Source organism: Etheostoma cragini, chromosome 21 (assembly GCF_013103735.1).
Source record: "Etheostoma cragini isolate CJK2018 chromosome 21, CSU_Ecrag_1.0, whole genome shotgun sequence".
Lineage (NCBI taxonomy): Eukaryota > Metazoa > Chordata > Actinopteri > Perciformes > Percidae > Etheostoma > Etheostoma cragini.
The window spans coordinates 19258022-19284494 of record NC_048427.1 but is presented as its reverse complement, the minus strand read 5'-3'; the positions used below and the strand labels follow the sequence as shown (position 1 = coordinate 19284494).

Sequence of the window (26473 nt, the reverse complement as noted above, 5' to 3'; positions counted from 1 at the left end):
TAGACATTGTTAAAAAAGAAAAAAGAAATCATTGTGGGCTGTACATCACTCCTGAGAATACAAAAATGTAAATGAATCACTGCTTAAAATCATCTTGGGATCTTGGCATGAATGCCCAAATCGCCCTGCCTGTACAGTTTTAAACCTGGGATACTGATGTTGTAATGGGATCTGCTGTACTGTACAATGTTTTTATTGGGCTTTTGGCCTTTTTTTAATCTTGAGCACCCTAAGAGGGCACAGCTGGGACATTTGAAATGTTGAGGTACTCGAGGCTCGGGACATCATGCGTCAGTCTTTGGGAAACTGCGGTGGACAAGATGTCCAGAAGCGCAGACGTGGACTACTGACTGAGAAGGGAAAAGCACATTTCCGGGCTGTTTAAGCCTAAAGACATATAACATACCCCTTCCCCCCCTTCCTGCTGACTCTGGAGTATGTTTGTTATGAATGCTAATGCACTATGCTGTGATTAAAGTAGAATACCAATCAATGTGTGATATAGCAATGCTCAGTTTAGAAATACAGACAAAGACAGTTCTGTTTCACATGAATCAAGATCCATTTAATAAAATCCAATCCAATGCACACATGCATTAGTCGAGATCATGCTTTGTTTTTCTTACTTGAGCCAATGTAAATGAATTATTCAATAAGTTAGTTTGAAATAAATAGAGCTTTATTATTATTACTATTATTATTATTATTATAATAATACACAGCCATGACAGAGCAAACAGGAGCCCGATGCATAGCATTCTGAAAGTGCAAAGAATCAGCCGCGGATGTGCCACAGATACAGTATAAAGATAAGTGACTACAGAGGAAGGAAGAGCGGAGGCTCAAATACCGAGGTGCTCAGATCAGATTTAAAGACTGACCCCAAACTGGAGAGTTAAGCTCACGAGCACAGAAAGTAGAAACCACCTCGAATGGTCTCGTTTGTTTCCATTACGTTTAAAATTTACATTAGAAGAATGGAAGGTGAAGCAGGCTGGTGTTGAGTCTGACCGGTTGTTTTCTCGAATGTTCAGAGGCAAACCAGGAAGTGACATCATTGGGTGACTGCTCTGCTTTTGCACATACAAGATAATCCCTCCCTGGCAGTCCGTCCCACACTGCTCTAACCTCGGATCAGGGATTTACTGCGGGGGCTCAACGCTGCTCCAATCTTTATGGTCCTCTCATCCACTAAAACATGTCGAAGCAGACCAGGTCACGCGGCAATCGCTCTCTTTACAAAAGCTAGTTTTTCTCTAGGTTAGTGTTGTGAGAAAATATCTCATTTTAAAAGTCCACATAGTAAAAGCCTGTACACACAAATAATAGAAAAATAAAACACTGCATTCAGCTTGCCTCTGAATAGATTAGCAAAGTAACATCTTTAGATTCGGTCTAGTTTAATAGACAGTTGTAGAAAATTATATGTGAGTGTCAAAACATAACTCAAGTTCAGGATGGCAGTGGGGATCTTGGGACTAAATTAGCTAATCCGGTTACAAAGTTACTGTCAACCACATTGGAAAATAAAACCAAAACCCCTTACAACTTTGGCCTAAACAACCTTCCCGTTTCTCTCAAAGATCGCTACAAATACCTTTAACTTCCATCAGGTAAAGAAAAAACGGAAGAAAGTGAAACAGATAATAACAGTATATTAATTATGTAAAAAGGTATGGGCTGAGGTGGAAACGCAATGGAATGAGAAAAAGGGGAAACCAAAAGGAATGTGTTGGAAGCAGACTAGGAAGATGAAAAAGAGGGGACCAAGTTAAAAAGGAAAACCTTCCTGATGTTAAGTTAATTAAATGAGGGGATCCAGTAGAATAGAGAGAACATGAGACGGAGAGGTACGAGGGTGGGATCAAGCAGGTCTACTGGTTCTTCTTGTCTTCTGGAGGGGAGTAGGGAGGGGGCTTGTCCTGTGGAGAGAGCAGAGTTATGGTTGGAGACAACAGCACGCACGGTCATCAGTTCTGAGCACGTTGAAGGCCTTTTACACAAAGCATGTCACTAACAAAACGCCATGTAAATACATTGTTGCATCAAATGAATTTAGATTACGGAGTCTGCGACTCCAATTGAAGACAGTTCCCCCACATTAGTCCAATAAATGTTTGCACCATAAAAAGGACAAGATAACAGCAAGTATGTCCTTGACACATGACGAAGCCCTGCATGCCAGTAGAGATATACTCTCTAATATCAGCCATCCCTATTAGGACTAGGCATGGGCCAGTTACCGGTGTCAAGGTATACAGCAATTTGAGAAAGTCACGGTTTAAAAACCACTGAAATTTTCCATCATACCGTTTGTGTGCTACTAGCTGTTTTTATGAGTCTTCAAAGACAGAAAGTGCACTTTGGAAACCACACACCTTGCCAGTGTGCTCTGTGTTAAAAAATGTATTACGTTGTGTTTAATGTTGAAGTGCCAACATCTGAGTGGGTTTTTGATCGACTTTAAAGAGGGCCGGCGGCTGAGAGACATCAAATACAGAGAGATCCACCTTTGGTTGTCTTGCCGCAAAGAAAACCGGACGTAGTCTATCTTGTAGCAAATGCAGAACATTTCAGCAGAGTAGAAATTGGCCTCGCATGTGCATTGTTACATTACAAAATTTTTTAGCTGACCAGAAGTCCAAAACTTGAAAAAGGTAGTGAGTTTACTATTATATATGAAAAAGAAAAGCATAAAATCTTCAAATTTGGGAAGCTAGAAACAGAAAATCTTTAGCATTGATGTTAAGAAAATAATTTATACCATTATTCATTTATCAAAAGAGGTATTCAATTATTGGGGGGGGGGGGGGATCAAAAACCATATGTATCATGATGCTTTTTTTTTTTTTCTTCAATGATCTTTAAAATCAGTTCTTTTCCCCAGAATCAATATATTTTATTTTACCACAGATTCACCTAAATCATTTGTTTGTAAGACACCAGCTACAGCGATTACATCATATCTGTTTCCAGAAGCAGAGCAGGAAATACATGTTATTTATTCTTTACAAATGAAATATATGTCAGACTGACTGACATGTGATGTGAAATACGTGTCAAATCATTCGGAATCAAACAATCATTCCCTTCAATATCGTGAGTCAAATCACAATTGCATTATCGGTTAAAATAATCTCAATTCGATATTTTCCTTGTATGGTGCAGCCCTATCGCCGTGATATGATGAGGGTAGATTACCTGTGGCAGGTACACATGTGTAGACGGCAGCGTGGCACAGCTGGCGCTTGCTGCTGCTTCGGCTGCTTTGGCCTCCGCTGGGAAAGAGACGGATAGTGAGAGACGGGAGGACATTGATTAAACATTGTCTTACGATTGTCCCTGGGATATACGAGATGGCTGACGCCAATCAGGCCTGAGGTACAAAGGGTGATGTAATGAGGAGAGGGAAACAAGGACACGTAGGCATAATTAAAAGAGTAATAATCCTAGGCTTTATTTTGTTTCTTAATTTAGTTTGTTTCACGATGCAAATAACTGTGATCCACTGACATGCTTAATATTAGACAAAACTGTCAAAACCTTCAATAACTGATTATGTTAGTTACCTTCAAGCTGGGCTTCGGGTATTGTGATGAGCCCTAAACAAGGTTTGATCAAATCATCACGATAGGATACCACTAAAAGTTGATAAGCAAGGGAACTCCATTATACTACTACTACTACTACTACTACTACACAGCAGCATTGCAGGTCTGTTTTTCAAAAACTCCAATTAAGTAAATTGAGAGACAATGAGGAAGTGTATAACAATGAATAGCAACATGATAACGGTTTTGCAATACAATAATATATATAAAATTAGATTAAATACAATAGATATTTATTTTTTTAATTACTAGTCACATGCAATTTATTCCCAGTTTAAGATCCCTAAAGCAACTCTGAGCCACCCCCTTCTTTACATTAAGACTAATCAACACCTGGAGTAAACTTTAACGACCACCACCAGGGTCTGAATAATTGTACTGCCTGTGGCAGGGTACTGTACACACACATGCACACAACACACAAACCAAAAGGAAAGTTGCTACATTTACTAGTGGGCGTGTTTTTATGTGTACATGTTTTTATTGATAGTTATTATTGGTTTAACCAATAGCGTTACTTTTCATACAGCAGTTGCAAGCAACTTTTTAAATGTGTAGCTCCATTCAGTCCTACCCTAATCTAACTAAACATGTCTTTCTGTTGGGCGTTGTCCTGTCCGCCAAGGGGACGGATGGCCGGACAATTTTACAAACCACTGCCAACAATTTACTTGCATGGGGTGGGTGCTAATTTCTGTCCCTGATCACCACCTAGCTACAAATCAGTCAGAGCCCCTTTGACTCCTTACCTGCTGCTGAGGAGGGGAGGTCAGGGTCGTGCGGGGGCTGCTGACCTAAGGGAGCAGAATAAGGAGGCGGAGGTATGTAGGCCGCAGAAGCATCAAACGCTGGAGGGTTGGGATAGTATCCATCTGGATAGAAGGAGCACAGAGCTGCAGATCAGACCACGTTTCCAGGAGGTGAAGGAGATTAGTATCGAGAAATAAAGGCGATAATGATAGCCGCTGCCATTATTGCAGCCCCTACCTGGTGGAGGAGGGTTGGGGTAGGAGTAGCCAGGTGGAGGTCCAGCAGGGTACATCCCGTTAGTAGGGGGAGGAGGGTAAGAATAAGCCCCATTGGCCATGTAGGGGCACCCACCGAACCCAGGAGTTACCGGCTGACCTCTTGATGCTGCAAGACACAAAGCAGGAAAAGAAGGCAATGACGAAGAAACAATGGAGGACCATCAGCCAACACAACAGTACTATAACAAGATCCTAAATTATTATTATTTTTTTTTTTTTTTAAATAAGCATACCCTGAGCAGCCACCTGCAACATGTACTGGCCAAACTCTATAGCTCCTCCAGCAGCAAAGATGAGCTTGAACATAGCACTGCCCTGCCAGCCACCTGTGAGAGATAACACAAAGAGGGACCCATGTAGTTACTGTGTGCTGAACAAACTAAAGCCATCAAACCCTTTTAGTATAGTACCTTTAGAAGCGTACATAATACCGTATGGACATGTACCAAGATCTGTTTTGCGTTTCCACAGCAGACAGTGCTCTTTATGCAATAATACGCTTTAAAACTCTGCATCCTAGTCACCAACGACGCAATAGAAACACAAAAATAACACTAATTGTAAAAAATGTACTGAAGCAGACAGCTTGGTGGAAATGAGATATATCGGACACAGACTAATATATGATGATCACGAGTATAACCTAACTGACACATGGACAGTACGTGCACACACTCCTCTGTATACTTACCTCCAGGCTCTGCATTGACCGTCCCCTTGATGTAATTGGCTCCCAATACTGGTTGTTTGACCTCACAGCCCTTTATTAGGTAGAAGGGCATCATGAAAGACTGCAGCGCATCCCGCCCTTTGGCCACAAAGATCACCTGGGAGAAAATATCCGCAACTAACATCATATCCTCACTCACATGAACTCAAAAAGCAGTGTGTTTTTCCCTACTACCTTTAAAACTTAGGGAAACATTAAACCTAAACTGCTTATCCGTGGAACGAGAGTTCTGCAGGCTGTGTGTTTGCTTTAAATTGTGTAAGCATTATGTCAGCGTGAGGCTGTGTTTTAATAACAAATAAGACATCTAGGTCATGTCTCTCACCCTGTATGGAGTTAGGTAGATGCTGCCCTTCTTGCTCTTTCTGAAGGCTTCGGGCAGACTGTCCGTGTCACAGAAAACCAGCTCCACGTTATCATAGTTCATCAACACACTAGTGACAGAAATTTACACAAGAACACAATCAGTAGATCAGAGGACATTTTGATGATAAAAAAAACTATTTTTCTATGACATTCATATTTTAAATGTACAAAAATACAACACAACCCCCACCATGATAACATCTTTAACTCAACAGCTTCAAAATGAGATCACTGGATTGTTGTGCAACTGTCCAGTTACATATGCCATCTAGTGACAAGGCTATGGGGTTCTGGGTTAGCCGTAATGGGTTTAGCATTGCTCTCCAGAATGTTCTAGAAGACTCTGAACTGAGTTCGTCTGCCCTGACTTGATCCGGATGTGACAAAACGTTTGATACCGCTAGCTAGTAACGTTGACACATTTACAGCAGGTCCGAATAAGACAATACGTGTGAAAGTTATCGTTACTGCCATTACAGCTACGCTACAGCTACAGTATAATTAAAAATAGCATTTTACCCTCGACAAGTTTGTTTAAATATAACGTTTAAAACAAGTAAATATTCGCGTGAAGCCTGCTATGGTTGACTCTTTTTACTGTCTATCTATGCCATGGGTTGACTGCAGTGATGATATAACAGGTTGTGTTGGAGCTACGAGTCTGAGACCCCAAGTCTGTAGCTAAGCAACGCGAATTAACGAACGTGGCGTTTTAACAATTAACGTGGCCCTAACGTTACGTGCCATCAAGCATTTGTGTAACATATTTGGAGTGATTTTGCAATTGTTATGAGCCACTCTGAAATGCGGCTAAATTACCTTTTTTCAAATAAAAAAACACAGCTACAGAAGACTGCTTCACGGTGCTCGCTACAGCCAGCACAACCGCTAGCTACGTTCACGTTACTGCTGGAATGACATTAACGAAGCTAGCTAGCTGTTGTGTAACGTTACGTTAACGTAACGTCGAATTTGCTAGTGTTCCGGGCAAATAAAATAAATTACTGAATTAAGCAGAACACCAGAAAGACATTTTTTTTATTAGGTTGGGGTAACGTTCACCCAGGACAAACCGTAAAACGTGCCCGTCTGCTAGGTAATGGCAGCTAGCTAACTAGTTCTTTGCACCCGCTTGCCTTTCACTATTGTTGATGATGACTCCGCCGCCGGACTCCGAGTGGTTCTGGTTCAGAGCCATGTCGACGGGCCTTCGGACTCTCCGAGAACAACAAGATTAAAGGTTATGCGTCTCTATCAGAAGGCGCACTGCAGTCTCGGCAGCCTTTCTTTCACTGTTGATTACGTTTGTTGTGATAATGCTGCTGGATTTGGTGTTGCACCTGCTCTTCCGCCATACGTGTGGCACGCCCACCATCTAGAACGCCCACCACGTGACGCCACACAGTCACGTCCGTTATATAACTCTAACAAACAGTGGACTGATAAAGGGGATTTTATGGCTCGTGTAGAAAAGTGTCCATTTGGGTATATATTCAAAATAATAACTTAATATCTAATACGGTAAAAAAAAAAGAATTATGAATATGTCTGTACGCCCAATATTAGTTCATTAAGGCAAGGCAAGGCAAGGCAGCTTTATTTGTATAGCATATTTCAGCAAAAAGGCAATTCAAATTGCTTTAGACAAAAACAATAAAAAAAAGGATAAAACACAAGAATAAAAAGGTAAAAAGTACTATAAAAATAGATAAAACACAAGAATAAAATGCACTTAAATACTATAAACGTTTGGCGAAACATTGCATTTTCTTGATTGTCTAAATAACAAAATAAAAAAGAAAGAAATATAGCATTTTATAGACCTAGATATGAACACAGATTTCATTTTCTTTGCACAGTTGGTACATGGCTACATTCATAAGCAGAAGGTGTCTGATTCAAAGCATGACATGAATTGTTTTGCCGAGAATTGATTAGCTATGCCACCACAAATGGCTATAGGCCTACATAAATATAATACGATATCCTATAATAGGATAATATAGAGAGTTAAAAGGAAGTAAAAGTTTTTTGTTTAAGACATACTGTTACCACAATGCCACCACAAATGGATATATATACAGTGTATATATAGTCAAAAGGAAGTAAAAGTATTTTTTTCAACACATATTGTTGTTAATATGCCTCATGTGATTATCCTTTACATGGTTCTTTCTGCCATTACAAGGTTTAGTGCAGCATCCAAGACATTTTTTTTTTAATTCAACTTTATTGTCATTGCCCACATCCCAAATACTGTAGGCCCTACATTGCAACAAAATGTACTTAGTGTCTAACCAGAAGTGCTTAGGCACTGACTACATTTCGTTGCTATTTACTAATTGCTGTAGTTGGACTTCTCAAATTTTTTTGAGTGATGTTTATTTATGATCCGCTCTAGCTTTTGCACTTAGGAAGAACAAGGTAATTTAACTTTCCGTTTTTAAAAAACTTAACACAGTTATGGAAATACAACCAAACTAACACATACTTATAAAGTAAATGTAACTTAAGACTAATAGTTATATGTACTTAATTGTTCAAGGCAATCAGTATCCTAGATACACCATGTATATGGCATTACATGACGTACAGACATTAACTTTCAGTGCAGCCTGACCATAAAAGAATAATGGGGTGAATACATTTTTGAATAGTATATACCCTAATTTTTCGTTCATTCATTCAAACCTTTATTGAACCAGGATAAAAAACTCCTTGAGATTAAAAATCTCTTTTACAAGAGCGTCCTGGCAAGTGGCAGCAGGACGGTTTCAAATAGACACAGAGACACTTCCAGGTAAATACATACACACACTTTCACTCATATTCAAACAACAATGTCATCATAGAAAACCCTGGGTCCAAAATCAATTGAGCAATCAATCAAAACAGTGACATACAGACTGCTTCCTGCAAGGTCATTTGAAAAGCCTTTAAAAGAATAAAAGGAGACCAACTTCTTCAACTGGAGTTCCTTTTGAAGCCGATTCCATGCAGATGGGGCGGCAAAATTAAAACCCTTTTTTTAAATGGGACAACAGACAAAGCACCTGAGGCCAGTCTCATGTTACATGCTGTTTCTTGTCCTCATTTGCACAATGGATTTAGGTTTACTGTGGGTTCCATGGTAACTGCTAACAGTAAAATCCAAAAAGCCATGCAACAGATCAACGGTTGGGGTTTGGCATTTAGCTTTAAGTGACTGAGGTTTGTTTTTTAGTTTTGTTTTTCATTCAGGCCAAAATGTAGAGCACTAGATAAAAAAAAATTCATGTGTCACAATTTTTCACTCTATCATCTTCTACAGGAAGTGATGACTTCCGGCTGCTGTGTGACAGTTCATCTAAGCACATCACACACACACACAGCTTCCCTATATATCACACACACCGAGTGAGCCTGCTAACCAGGCAGGAGTCTTGTTGTTAAATATTAGCATCATAATGTCAAGTCAAAGTGAGCCCACCAGCACCGGAGACAATCTACTGCAAACCCCTCAACAGGTATGGACTAAAATACACTTGTTTGGATCTAAAATAAACTATATTTTAGTTTCATTTCGGCTATTTGCTAGTTACTAACCAAATAGTGTTATGATTTTCTTTCACCTTGTAAAAAAATCAGAAAAATCTACTTTTGTTTTGAATGTGTTTTACTCTATGTTTCTCTAGGTCTTACTGATTTTCCACCCATTGTCAGGCTTTTGGCTGATCATTTTCTCTTCTCTCTCCATCTGTGTGAAAACCCCCCAAACCTTACATTGTAAGATGAGTCATGGCGGTGTTAAAATCCCACTAAAACACTGACTCACGTTGTCCATATGGCTATTTCAAGATGCTGTGACTATGATTCAGAATTGTCTTAGATCTGTGCTCTATGATGCAGAATGTAGCGGGTTTGTCACGGAAGACGGCCACACAGTGTGTTTCTGCGTGTGTTGCAACTGTCGGCAGTCAACACAGTTGGAGGAGACGCGTAATGTTTATTGCGCTATGTTGTAGTAGTTTTCCAATATTTCTGTTACATGCAACCATAATAAAACATTTGCACGTGTGTTGTGGTTTGGTACAGGTGTATTTGCATACTAAGTATAGGATGGGTTACTAGTCATTCCCTTTAAGGTCCTTTTTTATTGAGTGGGTTGTTGCCTCTTAAGTCACTTTTATTATCAGCAATAGAGGAAGTCACTAACAAACACAGACCTTATCAGCAATAGAACGCACTAATGTTTCTTGAGCCTGGTGAGGCTGTTATGTGCTAAAAGAGATATTTAAGGCCTCTTTGCACATTCATTTCAAAGAGCTGATGATGAGATGACATAACCTCCAAATACCTGTTTAAATAACTATGTACTTTAACATCATGATTTGATTCCCTGTTTTCAAGCATAAGCACTTTTATATTTCCTTTTCCAGGAACAAGGCTTATCAAGACTCAGACAGGTAAAACACATCAGCTGGCTGCAGCTTTGCTTTCCAAAGAAAGGTGTCTTCCATGTGTCTTAAAGAAGTAACTTCTTTTGCATGTCAATCTAATTTAAATGCTGTGGCTTAGGCTCGGTGATTGCATATTTCTAACAGAAAAGCCTGTGTTACAAACTTGGAGTTGGAGGTTTGAAAGACATGGGCTATGGGCATTTACCAAGCAGGAAGGGTCTACCAATAGACATAATGGAGTTGCATTATGGGAAATGTAAAATCCAACTAGATAGCGATATAAGGATACCTTTTGCTACTGTGCATTGATACTTTTTACAGTCTATTTCCCGCATTTGCCCAACTTAACAGAATTGCAATACTAATTCAGAACGTTCATTGTAATCGATTACCTAACTTTCAAGCTTCTAGGAACAACATTTAATTAGAGATGCATTGATTGTGAAATTCTGCACCGATATCAGTTGTCTTGTTTTATCTTGTTTTTGTTATTTATTGCCCTATTTATGCAAGGCAATTAAAGAAATTTTCATTATAAAAAGTAACTGCATTGTTAACTGTTATTACACTATCTTACACCACACAAAAAACCTTTAAAAGAAGCTTCTTTTGCATGAATACAACACTTCTTTTAAAGAGACAGCTAGTTTGAAAGCCTTTTTAACCTTTTAACACAATATTACATCAGCACAAAATAGATGTAACAGATAAACATCAACCACTGGGATCGGTAAATGTCATCTTATTTGCTAATACTCCGTTTGCAGTCAACAAATACCGACTAATGTTCAGCTGATGAATCAGCAATAAATTGGCGCATCCCTAATCTGTGTGAAAATGAATGGAAACCAATGGCTGTTTAGAAAATTGGGGAAATATATTTAGAGTACAGCATGTTTTGGGAAATAGTCCACAGTAATGTGAAGCATTCATAATTTGGACTAAATGGTCTACATGTGAAGTGACTGGTACGGTCCTTTAAGTGTTGTGTCATGGCTGCTTTTTGCCTTTTTGTGTATTTATCTGCAGTTATCGCCTGGCCATGTACGTAAACTGGGGTTGACGAGGAAAATGCGTGAAAGGAGGGTAGGCGACACTAATCTTCAAATACCTTAAATGCAACCTGAGAATATCTTACGGTCTGACCAAATCATGGAGATAATGCACTGCTCTTCTTCTTTAGGATTTCAAGGAAGACGAAAACCCAGAGGAAAAGGCCCAAAGACACAAGGAGCAGGAGGTATCACCATTCATGGGCTGTACTTGTCATTAAATGCATGTTTTTTTCAACCGAGCTCTTACTGGGTTTATTTCCATTTAAAGCTGAAGCCTCTGTATAAAGAGCTGCTGTACACCATCACTCACAAGATAGGTAAACCGACATCAGCTGAGGTCTTCACAGATAGCCAGCTGCACCAGTACATCAAGGAGGTAAGCACCATGGCTTACACATAGCACATAACTCCACTGCTGTGTTGGTGTGTGACTGTTTACACGGATTTTTCTCTCGCTCCACACGTCCTATCTACCAGGCTTTCGTTATGACAGAGTCGGAGCACAACAGTCTGACCGAGAAAGTACAGAGCACAGAGGTGAGAAAGGAAGTCAGCATGTTTGTTCCAGTGAATGCGCCTTCAGATACCCCCCCGTATCATTTATACCACGCATCTTAACTTTCCCCCACCTTCGGTTCAGTTCACCGTTGGCAGAAATGATGTCATCTGCATGTTTGAGTCAGCAATAAGTGGCTGTCTGAGTACCAAAGCATCTAAATAACTATCTGAACCCATTACAGCCCCCAGTATACTGCCTCATGGCCACTGTGAAGGAAGCCAAAGGAATCCTGGGAAAAGACGTCAGTGGTAAGATGAATCCTAATGACTTTGGTCACCCCTTGATCTTCCCTCTATAGGGCCACCAGCAGCTAAAAGTTATCACTCATATCTCAACGTCTACTGGGGGTTCACGTTTGCTACCCAGTGAGATGACAACTTTTGGATGGATTTCCATTTCATTTTGGTACAAACATCACCTCAGGATGAATTGTAACATCTGAAAAGTTGTGATTTTTTTTCCTAAAGCACTGTCAATTTGACCAAAATGTGTCCAATCCGTAAACAAATAACATTCCCAGCTTCAGCTGAACTGTGTTCAGTGCTAGCAAATGTTAGCACGCAAACTTGTAGAACTAAAATGGTGAACGTAGTGCAAATGATGCCTGCCAAACATCATCATGTTAGCATTGTCATTGCGAGCACTTCAGCATGCTGAAATTAGCATTCAGCCTGTTTCAATAAAGTGTTTCCCTGAGATTACATTCTGAAAGTGACTCTGTAGTTGACATGTTTTGGTGTTTCTGTACCTTAGTTGAATTCCTCTAATGATGTGTTGTGTAGTAGGTGACTTTCAGTTCTCATGTTTAATCCCCTCCTTTCACTTCTTGTTAAATGTGTGTGGTGTGTGTGGACTAATCTCTTGCTTTCTCTGGATTATGAAATACTGTAACCACACTCTCAAGTCTGTAATTGCTGGAATTTGGTGGGTAAATTATAGAGTGTGGTCTAAAAATACTCGATCTGTAAAGTGTCTTGAGACAACTCTTATGATTTGATACTAGAAATGAAATTGAACTGGATTGAAGTGAAGTCTAGTGCAGATCTCTTGTGTGTTCAACAGGTTTCAGTGACCCATACTGCCTGCTGACCATAATGGAGGACGAGGAGGAGAGCCGAACACGCCAGTCCAGAGCCAAACCCAGTAAAGCTATTGTAAAGGACGCCGTATCCAACGACAAAATCTACCAGTCAGAGATAAAGAAGCAGACTCTGAACCCCATCTGGAACCAAACCTTCATACTGTGAGTTTCAATGTGTGGACATATGTCAGGTGAACCAGGTTGAAGTTTGGTTTTTCTCATCGTTTTGTTCTTTTCGGTTTAGAGAGTTCAGAGGGATCACCGGTGCCAGCTTCCACCTTGAGATGTGGTGAGAAAAAGAAAAAAAAATCCACAGTTCCACTTTTGCGACTTTGAAATCTTGGTCTTCATTACATTGACCTTAACAGTGCTCTTTCTGTTTCAGGGATAAGGACGAAGAGGTTTCGCTCACTCAGAAACTAGAGGATATCAAAACCAACTTTAATAGCTTAAGAAGGTATTACACTCTCTCTGAGACTCACACAAAACGATGACTCAGCAAAGCGTGTGAATGTTTCTATTTATATCTGTTCAGGATGATCAAGGAAGCCAAAAAGGAGAAAGGGACGGATGACTTTTTGGGAAGAGTGGTCCTAAAACTACAGGTAGTAAATGTTTTTATTTTTTTAATAACTGCTGTGCCTATTTTACTTTTTACTGTCTTTCCAGTCTAATACCGATTTGTACCATATCACTTTAGGATCTCCGCTGTACTGAAGACCACTGGTACAATCTGGAGCCCAGAACGGAGACGTATCCTGATCGAGGCCAGTGCCACCTGAATCTCAAGTTCATCCATAAAGCGGTAAAATCGTGTATTCTCATCCTGTAACTCATTGTTGGTTTTATGCAGAAGAGGATTAGGGCCCCCTTCGAACAAATTGTATTGAATTCAGAATTCAGACTTTAATCCCAGAATTCTGACTTTGTTTTTTTTTAACCCATAAGAAATTAAAACTTTAAAAAGACACTTAGTCTGACTTTAATCTCAGTTTTAAGAATGAAAACATCAGGTAGAATAAATGAATGTCAAGAGCTGGTCTATCATTGTGAAAATGTGTGCAACTGGAGAAGGGACTGGGATTTATGGCTTCTGGTGGCATCAAATACTACAACGATGTATTAAATGTGTGCTTTTACTTCATTTTGAAAAAGTGGGTTTGCGTTTTATGACCGACAGAGAGACGGGACGCTGAGTGCCGGTCGTAGCGCTTACATCAACTACTGTGGGATTCTGCAGCAGTTTGTTCAAGCTTACATCTCCAAGCAACAGGTAAAGGACAACAACAATCCACCTGTTTAAAATCCTTTAGAGCACTTACTTTTCTTTCTGTCTTTCTTCTTAACTCCCATATCTTGCTCGGTTTTTCAGAGCTCTGCTCCGTGGAAAGGGGCGCTGTGTGGCGAGGCTCAGACTCTGCTGGAACTCTACGCTACGCAGAACGACCTTTCACCTTTTCTTCAGGACCTAGCGTAAGCATCAGGCAGACGTATAAGAGATTGCATCATAGTAGACCAGTGTTTAGACAGGAACCAGTTCTAGAGCTCTATGCACATTGAAAGGAATTGATGCAGCACATTATAAAAACATAATTAAAGGGGAAATGCAAGACATGCACTATAAATAAGTTTCATAGTTTATCTCACTATTCGATATTATAATTTATCTGCTTGCATGAGGTGATATGAACATACATTTACAAAGTTCTGCTGTCCAAGTGATTGATCCCACACGAGCTTTGAGTAAAAATGAACTATTTAAATAGTTTAAGGTTGTGTTTTACACATTTGTCTGAGGTTTACATTGGGACACAACTGAATGAAGAATCTAATAGCGTCCAGTACACATTGTACACATTTTGATATCATATACAGTATATGGAAATATAGTTTGGGGTCACCTACAAATTTCCATTTCAATCCATTATAGACAGAATACCTGCTGATCTGAATTGGAGGCTGATCTTTAATGCAATATCTACATTCCCCACCATTTCTCCAATGTTCCAAAGGCACATCCTGTTTACTAATCTGACATGGTTTAAAAAAATTAACTGAGAAAAAATTGCAACTGATCTCAGCTGGTATTCTGTCTATAATGGAGTACAATGGAAATTTCCAAGTGACCACTGCAATGTGCGCATGCCGTGTTCTCTTCTTGTTGCATTTCTCAGTAAGTTTGTGGATGTGCGTACCTCAACAGGAAGTGGGTGGCTTACAGCAAGCTGTACCAGAGTTTAGAGGTGGACTCGTCTGTGCTGTTCCAGCAGCTAACCAGTGTCGAGTACCATTGGCATCAGCAGAAGCTGCCATACCAACAGGTAGGGCTCACTTCATGGGCGGTGGTGGAAGGTAGCTTGTGCTGCCTACAAATGGACCTCATGACGAAAGTCGTGTACAAGATATGCTTTGTGTTCAATTTATGGTTCAAACTTTTAAGTGACGCGGCTAGGTAACAGCAAAATAGAAGTTAATGAGGCAATTAATTTAGCAAGCTAGCAGGTAATAATAATAATAATTTATTGAGTGGGGAAGTCGTTTTTAGGACACGCTACACACAGGCCTGGAATACACACACATGCACAAATGGAGAGATGTCAGAGTAAGGGTGCTGCGACTGCTGGACAGGCACCCCAAGTCGTTGGGAGTTCAGTGCCTTGCTCATGAGCACCTTGGCAGTACCCAGGAGGTTAACTGGCACTGCTCCAGCTATCAGTCGACACTCCTTACTTTAGACTTGAACCAGCAAACCTCTGGTTCCCAACCCATCTGCCTACGGACTGAGCTGCTGCCACCCCACATAATGTGATGTAACGCAGGAAATCCAAAGACATAATGCAGGGATTCTCAGGTGGGGGGGTCGGCCCAAAAGTGGGCCGCGGACCCGTTCTGGGTTGGTCGCGGATAGTCAATAATGGTCAATTTAATTTTTTTGTGTGTGTAGTTTTCATATTTATTTTATTCACCTTTATACATGCATTTGTCATGGTCCTTCTCAGCTTGTTACTAATGTGCTCTGAAGGCAGAGCTATGCATATAAGTTAAATATCTAATTTGTGGCCCTGAGTTTTGATATTTAATTTATTTTAGCCACTTTGTCACGCAGTTCCCATGTTCCTCCTGAGTTTCTTATTAATGTGCTCTGAAATGCACTTTGCACATGTAAATATGTGCTCCGCAAAAAAAATGGTGTCTAAAAACAAAATCTGAGTGAAAAGGTACTCAAAACAAGTTAAATTATCTGGAAATGCAGCAAGATTATTTCACTTGACACGCTTGCTTGATTTAAGCATATAGTGTAAAGTTGAACACTTAAAATAAGAAATTCACTCTTAAAACAAGATAAATTATCTAACACTTCTAAATCAGTTTTTTTTTTTTTAAATCTTGGTAAGAACCAAATAATTTCCAGTGTGTATTTAAGTTAGTTTTTTTTTTTTTTTTTTTAAATATGACTTAGGTGTGTTTTTGAATGCTATTTTTTAACAATAAATTGGCTTGATCTCAGGGTGAGACCAGTTGAGAATCCCTGGCACAATGAGAGAGAAAAAAGCTAAGTTTGTTGGAAATATCTAATAATAATATATATTTTCCTCTGACATATTATACAATTATAAAGAAAAACTCTATATGACTAAAATTACAATGTATAAACTTACCATGCAGCAAAAAAATGAGCTTCCATAGCCAATGCCATTTATGAAAACGTCAGCAAACACATCATAACTCATTAAATTCAAGCTTTCAGAAAACTTCCACTTACAAGGTTATGACATATTCTTTTCTCCTGAACACAGTGAACGCAACTAGGCCTACATGTTTGAAGGCAGCACAAGTATATTTACTAAAGTACCATAGTTGGATCTTGTACTTTGATTGAGTACTGTGCATACGTTTTCCACTGCTTTATACTTCCACTCCACTACATTTTTGAAAATTGTACTTGTAACTTTACTACCTTTTTTACACATAGTAGTTACTACTTGCAGATGAAGTGATCGGTTCATCAAATATGATCCATTGATATATTATACTACCTAAATGAGTTCAAATTAGCTCTACCTTGAGCATTAATTACATTACAATAATACCTACATACACATACATGTAACAGTTTAATGAGTGTGTGTTGGCCATTAAAAGTAGCCAACTTGTATCTTTGACTCCTGAGTATGTTGCTGCTCATACGTCTAAACTGTCACATTTAATATGCAGGACTTTTACTTTCATAGAGTATTTTTTAAAGATGTTCTGATTTTAACCCTGTATGATTCCAATACCTGAACTTGCATATTGGGCGATACAGAGTACCGATCCGATACCAGTCTGTTACAACAATTACCTATAGTTTAACAGCTGTATGTTAATAACCCTATATGGATGTGATATGATTTCTATTTTTGTTGTTAAGACTGGCTCAGGTTAAACTATTTGTGAAACACGAACAAACACAAAGGGTGGTTGACGTGAACTCAAATCCAAAGTGGAAAAAAATGTATTTATAAAAAAAGTTTTAAGATAAGCAACACTCCCCCAGACAGTCACGCCACTGGACAAATGTCATGCTTAAAATGAAATATTTGCTATATATGCTTATTAATTACAGATGCATTAGTTCTGAAAGATTAAATTGCATATACAAATTTGTATTTATATTTGTCACCATGGACACAAAAATGGAGCATGCCAACCACCCACAAACAACGAATGCTACAGAACTTTCTTTTATTATTCTTATATTATAGTTTGGCAGTCAGATATAACGTAAAAAGAACAAAACTAAACTAATTTAAAGTAGATTTTCTTCTGGGTTTTACTGCGTTATCGGTTCAGTACATAAACTCCAGTACTTGCCAATACCAATACTAACATTTTAGGCTGTACTGTAGGCTGGTATTGGTATCGGAACATCTCTAGTATTTTTACACCGGATATGGATTAATTACTTCTTAAATACTTCTTCCACTGCTGCTATATGCCTGTTCCAACCATATCATGACTTTATTATTTTGCCCTCATTTCAAGAGATTTACTGGCAGATTTGCCTAGTTCCTTCACTTAAATGTTAAAAATGAAACCAGCAGTTAATATCTAAGCACACAGTAGGATTGAGAAAGGTGTTGCACTCTGTTAACAGAAACAGGAACTCGGGGACTCTCTTCATGGTTTCCTGCAATATGGACTGTGTCTGGTGGCCAAATACAGAGACATCTTCCCCCCGACTCCCAGTGCTACTCCGAAACTACACACACTGCTCAGGTATACGTGGTTGTGTTGATATATTTGCTAGCATCGTTGTTATAATTAAATACATACTGCAGATTAAGCCAAAAAGGATTGTGCTTTTGCTTCAGAATCTTGGTCCAGATTTGTAAGACTCAGGCCTTTCAGAAACTGAACCCAGCTCACTTTGAGTTACATGATGAGGTCAGCAATGCCATACAGGTCAGTAATCCTACTCGTGATATCATTATCAACAGTTTGTTGTCTTTACTTACTTACTCATATTAGGACTTTTACATCAGACAGGAACACAGGAGTGGTTTACCATCAAAAAGGGTTTGCACCAGCCAATGACTAAGGTAAAGACCAGCACACCATGGAAGGCTTCACATTGTGGAATTTAGGGTGATATGTTTTCTCCATTATATTGTATAATGCTAAAGTCATGTTGTTTTTGCATCTTGCTGATACACAGGACCTGTCAGAGATTGTGAGTGCCCTCTCCAGCTTGATCGGGGAGGTGCAGTTAGACATAAAACACAACAAGGATGCCTGGAATAGGGTATTTGTCAGGTAAGTTGGGACAATTTAACTACTATAAGTACTAGCGTTGTTTTATCTCCAACAACAGACGGACATGTTGAATAGGTGTAACCAGCTGTATGTACTATAAACATTGATCATGGCTGCACATTTTCAATTTCTTATCTTGCTTTTGTTCTATTTAGAATGTACCTATTGTATTATTTATATTTTGTACAGTAAATATCATTGCACCGTGGGTCGGAGAGACACACGTGTTTGATTCCTCTGTATGTCTGGCATTTATTTTGAAAGAATTGACAATAAAGTTGATTTGACTTGAGTTTTAATGCATGAGTGGGCTTCGGGCTAGCACTATTAATAAAAGGTAGACAAATCAACGTGGCTTCAAAAAAGACTTATTAGAAACAATTGTGGGTTTCAAAAGGGCGTCGGCATTCAAATTGCATTAAGACATTTTTATATGTTGTAATCATGAATGTTTTTTTTCTCATGATTATAGTGCTGTGCAGGTGGATGTGTTCACTGTGGTCTATAAGAAGTTTGACTCTCTGGTAAGTGACAAACGTCCTTTCAATAATTCAATCTGACTTCATCTCACCTCATTTTTTGTCCTTCTTCTCTCCTCCATAGCTTGCTAATGAAGTGAGGGGAACCTTATCCCTGATTCAGGGTCACATGGAGCAGGCTCTAGCCAACAGCTTGTTCCCTGTTTACCTGAGCCTGCAGGCCATCCACAAAGACAAGGCTTACTTACAGAAAAGGTTGGTTATCAAAGGCTACTCACACACTTTTTTTGTCAGCTGTTACCTCCTCCTCCCTATCAGAAGAGGTCAGCACCCTTGCATCATCACGTCGTGTTCTGAATTTGTTTATTTCAGTTTATTTTAAGGGTCCCATGCCATGAAAAATGACACTTTTTGAGTGTTTTTTAACATTAATATACATTACCCCAGCCTGCCTATGGTCCCCCAGTGGCTAGAAATGGTGGATAGGTGTAAACCAAGCCCTGGGTATCCTGCTCTGCATTTGAGAAGATGAAAGGTAAGATGGGCCGATCTGGAATCTTACTCCTTGTGAGGTCATAAGGGGCAAGGTTACCTCCCCTTTCTCTGCTTTGCTCCTCCAGAGAATTTGGCCCACCCATGAGAGAGAGACATCATGGCTTTCAAAGTGGCTGCTGGTAAAGATCATCCCAACCCTCCAACTGCCCCCCCCCCCTCTGTCCTCCTCATCAGTTACTGACTCAGAAATGGCATAAAATAGGAAAAGCTCATTGTGGGACTGTCTCTAATGGCTGGAATTGTGCACCAAGGCAGAATATTGGGAAAGAGACTTCCAATATGGTTTTAGGGGACCACTAAGGTCTATATAAAAGAGATTCCAGATACAGTAGGGGACCGCTAAGGTCTATATAAGCATCCAAAGAGCACCATGTCATGGGACCTTTAAAGTGGATGTTTAGTAACACTGCATTAAAGTGGATATTGTTACAATCATTTTTTGATATCATTGATATTGTTTTGATATTACTGAATTACAGTCTAACTGTCAATGTTTAGGTTATTTTACTGCTACTAAAAAGTTGAAGGCTACTATAAATATTTCAACTACAATACTACTATAATATTTTCATCCATTACTTTAAGCTAAGCATCTTACCTGTTTATCCCTTATGTTAAGTGTACGCTAATTATTTCACCTGCTTTTCTGTTACTTTTAGCTAGTTATTTCAGCTGCCTACTTTTAGCAATTGTTTTTCCCAATGTCTATCCATTGTGTTCTTATTACCTGTTTATCTATTAGCACACTTTTAGCTAATGCTAACTATTTCAACTGTTTAACCCTTACATTTAGCCTTTAGTTAATTATTTCAGTTGGTTACTTTTAGGCTAAAAGTAAGCAACTGAAATGGGTGGGAGTTAGCTAAAAGTAACAAATACACAGTAGAAATAATTAGCATTAGCAAAAAACCGTTAGCGTTTGCTAACGCTAATTATTTCAGCTGCGTATTTGTTACTTTTAGCTAACTCCCACCCTGCCTACAAAGGGGTGCTACTGAACCAGCAAAAATATAAACAAAAGAAGATGAAAATATTAGTAGTTCTTACTGTTGTTTCAGGGGATCACTTGAGTTAACGAACTTTCAGGAGGACTTCAGAGAGGCCTTGCCGTACTGGCTGAACCAGGCCTACAGCACAACTCAGGATAGGGTGGAGAGGGCTGTGCGGGTAGACCAGGTAACACATCATTTTTTGGTACTTGACTACTATATTTGACATTTTTTATTTTATCCATGGTATTTTCATGATATGTTTTAATCTCTTCTCTCAGCTCCAACCGCTGCAGTCCGGTGCTGTGCCCATAAAACACAGTAGCTCAGCAGTGGACCTGGTGGCATGTATCCAACCTATCTGCCAGCTGTGGGAGCAGCTATCCTGGCCTGACCCTGAGGAGGCCTTCATGCTCATGGTCAAACTCACTGAGGTACAGTATTCTGCCATCCTAATCAGATGCTAAACTGCTCAGATAATCTGAGGGTCCTGATAGTTGACTGTGGTCTATTGTTGCTTTCTGTGTGTTTTCAGGATGTGTGTAAGATTGTGGTGAACTACTGTCACATCCTGAAGGAGAGGGTCAGAGTGTTGTCTGAGAACTCCGACCACGGCAGCGCCATCAACATGGTAAGGAGAGCCCAGGCAAGGAGAAATAAATACTTTTAATGCTCCACAGCACAGTCATTTGCGCATTCTTCTCTCTCTCTCTGTAGTTGTGTGTGGTGGTCAATGACTTGGAACACTTGCGGTCAGTATTGACCCGACTCCCTACACAGCTGAACTGGGCAGGGCTCAGAGATCGGACCCAAAATGTGATCGGGGAAAGCCAGTTCCACAACACTCTGCCCTCGCAGCTAGAGCAAGCCCAGGGTGTCCTTGGCCGAGAGATTCGCTCCGCTTTAGACACTCTTGGAAAAAAGGTCTAACATTTGATCCTCATTATATCTCTGAAACTAAACGCAATGATGATGTATCTGAATATAGAGAAACTTTCAACAGGCCCTGTCCGTCTGCTTTCTGTCTGCCTTTCCAGTTGAACAGAGACATTGAGACTCATGTCCGAAACATGTCAACCAGGCGGAGGATTCCCTCCAAGTCCACAGAGGATGTAGGTGGCAATTATACAAATATATAACACAAATACAGATGTCTTTTATGTATGCCTGCTATCCAACATCCTCTCCTTTAGGCTGCAGCCCCTCTGATGCAATACCTGGAGCAAGAGCTGCAGTATATGAATGAAAACCTTGTCCAAGAGAACTTCAACAGGTACATACAGGTCACAATTCTAACATTGTGAGCTCCCATGTTGATTTGATCCAGTCTTGAACTCTGCATCACCTCGTGACATTGTGTCACTTTTTGTTATCTCTTATGCCCAGTCTCTTGATGCCTTTGTGGAATAACTCAGTGAAGATCCTCCACCAGGTGGCCACTCAGCATCCACAGCAAGAAGGGCTTATGGTGTTCTGCCAGCGACTGCTGTACACACTGCAGGTCGGTCCTCAGCCATGTGGATGTCTTGACTGCCAGGGCAGGACAAAGCTTTTGTAGCATAGTAGTCTGCATTTTAATTCCTTTTAAAGTATCATGTCGACATTTTAGGATATATGCTTTCTTGCTGAGAGTAATGTATAGCCAGGAGACATAGCTTAGCTTAGCATAAAGACTGTAAGCAGAAGGAAAGAGCTTACCTGGCTCCGTCCAAAAGTCAAACAAATCCACTTCTTCCACCTCTAAAGGTGTACAAAATCAACATGTAGGGGTTTACAGATGGGCCATAGTTTCATTATAATAATAACTTTATTTGTATGGCACCTTTCATACAGTAAATGCAGCTCAAAGTGCTTTTCAGCGTGGAATTAGAAACAAAAGACAACATGAATAAGTGCATAAAAATACAAATTCACAGAAATAAAATAGTAAAAATTGCAGTAGAAAAAGCTAACCACGAACTACACCAACTTAGCTTGCCTATCTAATGTGGCTGGGCCCAATCTTGGAGTGTAGGAACTGAAAGCAGTTTCTCTGCCTCTTTTATGGGCTAATTTGCAGAAAAAGTTAAAATACCAGTATCGGAGGCCCCGTGGGCTCTTGTTGGTTGATAAGGAGTTAAAACGTTTGAAATGTAAGAAGGTGCTAATCATGAAAAGCTTTGTATGTGACTAAAATGACGTTAAAATCAATTCTAAAAGAAATGAGAGCCAGAGCGGGGTAGCTACAATATTAAAAGAAAGTTGCATGCCCTTTCCTCCAGTATTTGTTAACCCTCATGTTGTCCTCGGGTCAAATTGACCCGTTTTCCTATATTAATGTTCTTTTTAATTACCCAAAATAACATGATGGATTCCACACAACGCTCTTTGGCAAGTACAACTCTCTACTGTCATTAATTTTGGGGTGTCATATTCAATTTTATAGCCTTTGGAAAGAAAAATAATTGTGTTTTTAAAATAGTATTGAGTAAAAGTTGACATATTCCAGTCTGTGATTATCCATCAACATCTATTCCTTTAATTTTAGTCAAAAAAAATCCTAATTTCTGCTTTTCGAACTCAAACATTTGGCATAGTTTACTGGTTTATTGAGGTTTATTGACGATTAATTCCAAAAATAGCTGTAAAACTAAAGTTAACAAGTTAGTGTTACGTAGTGTTAAATGAAAAAACAAATTGATGTTTTTACGTTTTCTTACGTTTTTGTCCCTTTTTTCAACACTTTTTTCAATTAAAAAGCATCAACTAAAGTGTCGCATAACGCATAACTATAAAAGCATAACTATAGTTGGAAAATTACCATGGAGTTTAATGGTACATTTTGATTTTGGGTGTGACTTCAGTGCCTGGAGCTGTGCTTCCACGCGGAGGGAAATGGACTCCCTCTGAACACACTCCACTCTGATGAGTACAAGGTAATTAAAGACAACATGTCCTTAAATTACATATTTTCAGGTCTACATTTCCTCAGACAAAAAAAAAGGGAAAGAAATGTGATAATATGCTTCATTCACGTATCATCTTTCTCTCCCACGTGTCCAGGCTCTCAAAGCTCACCTTAATCACAACTCTCTGAGCAGCTGGCAGCTTGTGGAGAAGTTCCTTGAAAGGAAAATACGGGAGCAGGTGAGAAAGGCACCTGCAACAAATGCTCTTGAGACTACAGCACTCATGCTTGCTGTTCAATTGTTCTCTCTTTCACCCGTGTGCACAACAGAATGCGTACAGCGGAGAGAAATATGGTGCAGTCACCCTCCTCACGTCCTACAGGAGATCAGACCAGAGACTCAGAGTTGAGGTTTTGAATGCAGTCAACCTCATACCAATGGACTCTAATGGTAAGACCATGCAGAACAATATGCATCCATATGTGCATTTCAGGAAATGCACGTAGCTATGCAACCGGTGGTGTAGTCTACATGATGTGGGACATTTCTGCTGTTAATGGACTTCTGGGTGAGAAAGGGGGAAAACAAGACAAGGGGTCAGACTCAAACCCTGGACCACTGCGTTGATATACATAAACCTCTATGTATATGTGCGCCTGCTCTACCCACTGAGCTGATCCAACCCCATCCATTATAGTCTTGATGTTTTTTGTGTTTTACTTTCTTCACATAGGCTAAATAAAAGTATTTTCCACTGTAAATTGGCCTTTGGAATTAAAATACCCGGCCTAATGCTATGATGCTTTTGCCAGGTTTCAGTGATCCGTTTGTGCAGCTGAGTCTGGAGCCTAACCACATTTTTCCCGAGGTAGAACTTCGCTGCACTCAGATCAAAAACTGTGATCTCAATCCCCTTTTTGATGAGGCCTTTGAATTGTAAGTTGTTGGTTTTATATTTGGCACTATTCTTGTCATCATTCTCAGTTTTCACACTGCCAAGTGAGCCTGTAAAGCCATCAGCTTTCCAGATGTTTTTGACCTCCTCTGGTCTCTGTCTCCGCTATCTCCCAGTCTGGTATCCCTGGATCAGTGCCAAGCTCCAGGGGCTTGCCTGGTCCTGACAGTGCTGGACCATGACACCTTGAGGACAGATGACTTTGAAGGCGAGGCCTTCCTGGCCCTCAAGGACATACCAGGAGTTGCTGGAGGAAAGGAAGGAGATGGACTCAGCAAACAGCCAGATGCTATCCCAGCTCAGATTCGACTGCCTCTGATGCATCCTAAACCGAACGGTATGATCCGTGCCTGCTTCTAGGCATGGGCACGGCAAATGCTCCCCAAATAAAATAAAAAAAGGCCAAATGCCACATTAGGATGCTATCTTTAATGGCCTACAAAACATGGAGACGCAACAAGAAAGCAGTGTCACTTTTCTAGTTTTTTTAGGTTTTCGCTAAGCGTGACTTGCCAGACGCATTCAACCCGAGCTGGTGCTCTAGGAGACCGTGGCCAGAGTAGTCAAAGTCCTAAAAGTCCAATTCTGAGCCAGGAAAACCCCTGAAACAAACACTAGTCATTGGTTGCCAATCAACCTCTGTTACCTCCCCCTCCCCCCTCCCCATTCAAACCATCCAACAGGACCTGGTATGATCTGTCAGTGGATTTAGACCAGTGAAGCCGAATTGTACTTTAGTTAACCTATGAAGCAAAAAATAACTTGCTGGGCCTCTATAAACCCCACCTTCTACCCAGTCCCTGTGCAATGTGTACAGTATTACTGTGGTTAAACACTATCCAATCCCAGATGTGAGGTACTTGATGTGTCATCTAAATCTAAAAAAGTATATCCATCTATCTCCAACCGCCTATCCGGGGTCAGGTCATGGGGGCAGCAACTCCAGCAGAGGACCCCAAATTTCCCTTTCCTGGGGGATCCCGAGGCGTCCCCGGGCCAGGGTGGATCTGTCCACCTAGTCCTGGGTCTTCCCCGAGGCCTCCTCCCAGCTGGATTTGCCTGGAACACCTCCCTATGGAGGCATCTTTACCTGATACCCAAACCACCTCAACTAGCTCCTTTCCACACAAAGAAGCTGCGGCTCTACTCTGAGCTTCTCACCCTATCTCTAAGGGAGACGCGTGAAAACGGGCCGCTTGTACCCGGGATCTCGTTATTTTGGTCATCACCCAGCCTTTATGACCATAAGTGAGGGTAGAAACGAAAATTAACTGGCAGATCCAGAGCTTTGCCTTCCGACTCTGCTCTCTTTTTGTTGCAACGGTGCAGTAAACTGTGACAAAAAGAGACCTAAATAGAATATCTAGCTTTAATAATCGAATCAATATTATAAAATCTAAGTGACGATGTAACTATCAAATGCAAATCCTGAAGCTGTTTCTTATTTTCCAGAGGACAGCATTCTGAGGTTACTGGAGTCCAGGAGAGGAGAGCGAGATGCTCAGGCCTACGTGAAGAAGCGAAAACAGAGAGAGAAGCAGTCCCAGGAAGGGACTCAACAGTGACAAACATGCGGACAATTTCTTCTTCCAAAAATATACAATTTGTTTTAATGATCTGTACAAAAAACAAAGACAAAATCACTCCGAAAGAAACACTGGTGTTGGATGAGTTGTGTGTGGACAGTATGCCGAGCACGGGTTCGCTGAAGACCATCACAGTGATCATGAACGCTTTCACACTTGTATTTAAAACTCATCCACCTCATACATGCATATCTGTCTGCTTCCTGATGCTTTGTCTAGTCAGTGCAAGATTTAAGTATGACATCACTTAACTATGTGTGTGTGTGTGTGTGTATATATATATATATACACAATACATTTGACACACTGTGAAATGTCAACAATTACTACAAATGTAAAAAAATTTGGCAGAGAAA

The 26473-nt window shown here is 40.1% G+C and overlaps 2 protein-coding genes across 3 annotated transcripts; one reads left to right on the top strand and one right to left on the bottom strand.

The window, feature by feature from the left end:
- Positions 1-216: 216 nt before the first annotated feature.
- On the bottom strand, positions 217-7134 carry wbp2 (WW domain binding protein 2). The gene is made up of 8 exons (XM_034861396.1): positions 6872-7134; positions 5695-5803; positions 5331-5466; positions 4873-4965; positions 4599-4745; positions 4361-4483; positions 3202-3278; positions 217-1922 (listed from the first exon to the last, which is right to left on the bottom strand). The coding sequence occupies exons 1-8, from the start codon at positions 6931-6933 to the stop codon at positions 1875-1877; spliced, it is 795 nt and encodes a 264-aa protein (XP_034717287.1). The 5' UTR covers positions 6934-7134; the 3' UTR covers positions 217-1874.
- A 1959-nt stretch (positions 7135-9093) lies between these two features.
- unc13d (unc-13 homolog D (C. elegans)) lies at positions 9094-26171 on the top strand. Of its 2 annotated transcripts, none has more exons than XM_034861326.1 (34): positions 9094-9241; positions 10154-10180; positions 11198-11260; positions 11358-11414; positions 11498-11605; positions 11707-11766; positions 11970-12036; positions 12851-13031; positions 13114-13158; positions 13255-13326; positions 13405-13474; positions 13570-13674; positions 14050-14142; positions 14242-14342; positions 15073-15190; positions 18007-18128; positions 18224-18314; positions 18395-18451; positions 18568-18665; positions 19138-19189; positions 19269-19399; positions 20758-20875; positions 20970-21122; positions 21224-21319; positions 21406-21612; positions 21726-21800; positions 21882-21961; positions 22075-22189; positions 23532-23603; positions 23731-23814; positions 23906-24026; positions 24389-24512; positions 24648-24868; positions 25984-26171. In XM_034861326.1, exons 1-34 carry the CDS (start codon positions 9182-9184, stop codon positions 26094-26096), a joined length of 3357 nt encoding a protein of 1118 aa, XP_034717217.1. In that variant the 5' UTR covers positions 9094-9181; the 3' UTR covers positions 26097-26171. The 2 variants fall into 2 exon arrangements, with proteins under 2 accessions (XP_034717217.1, XP_034717218.1); XM_034861327.1 differs by having other exon boundaries at positions 9104-9241; positions 11204-11260.
- The last annotated feature ends 302 nt before the right edge of the window (positions 26172-26473 follow it).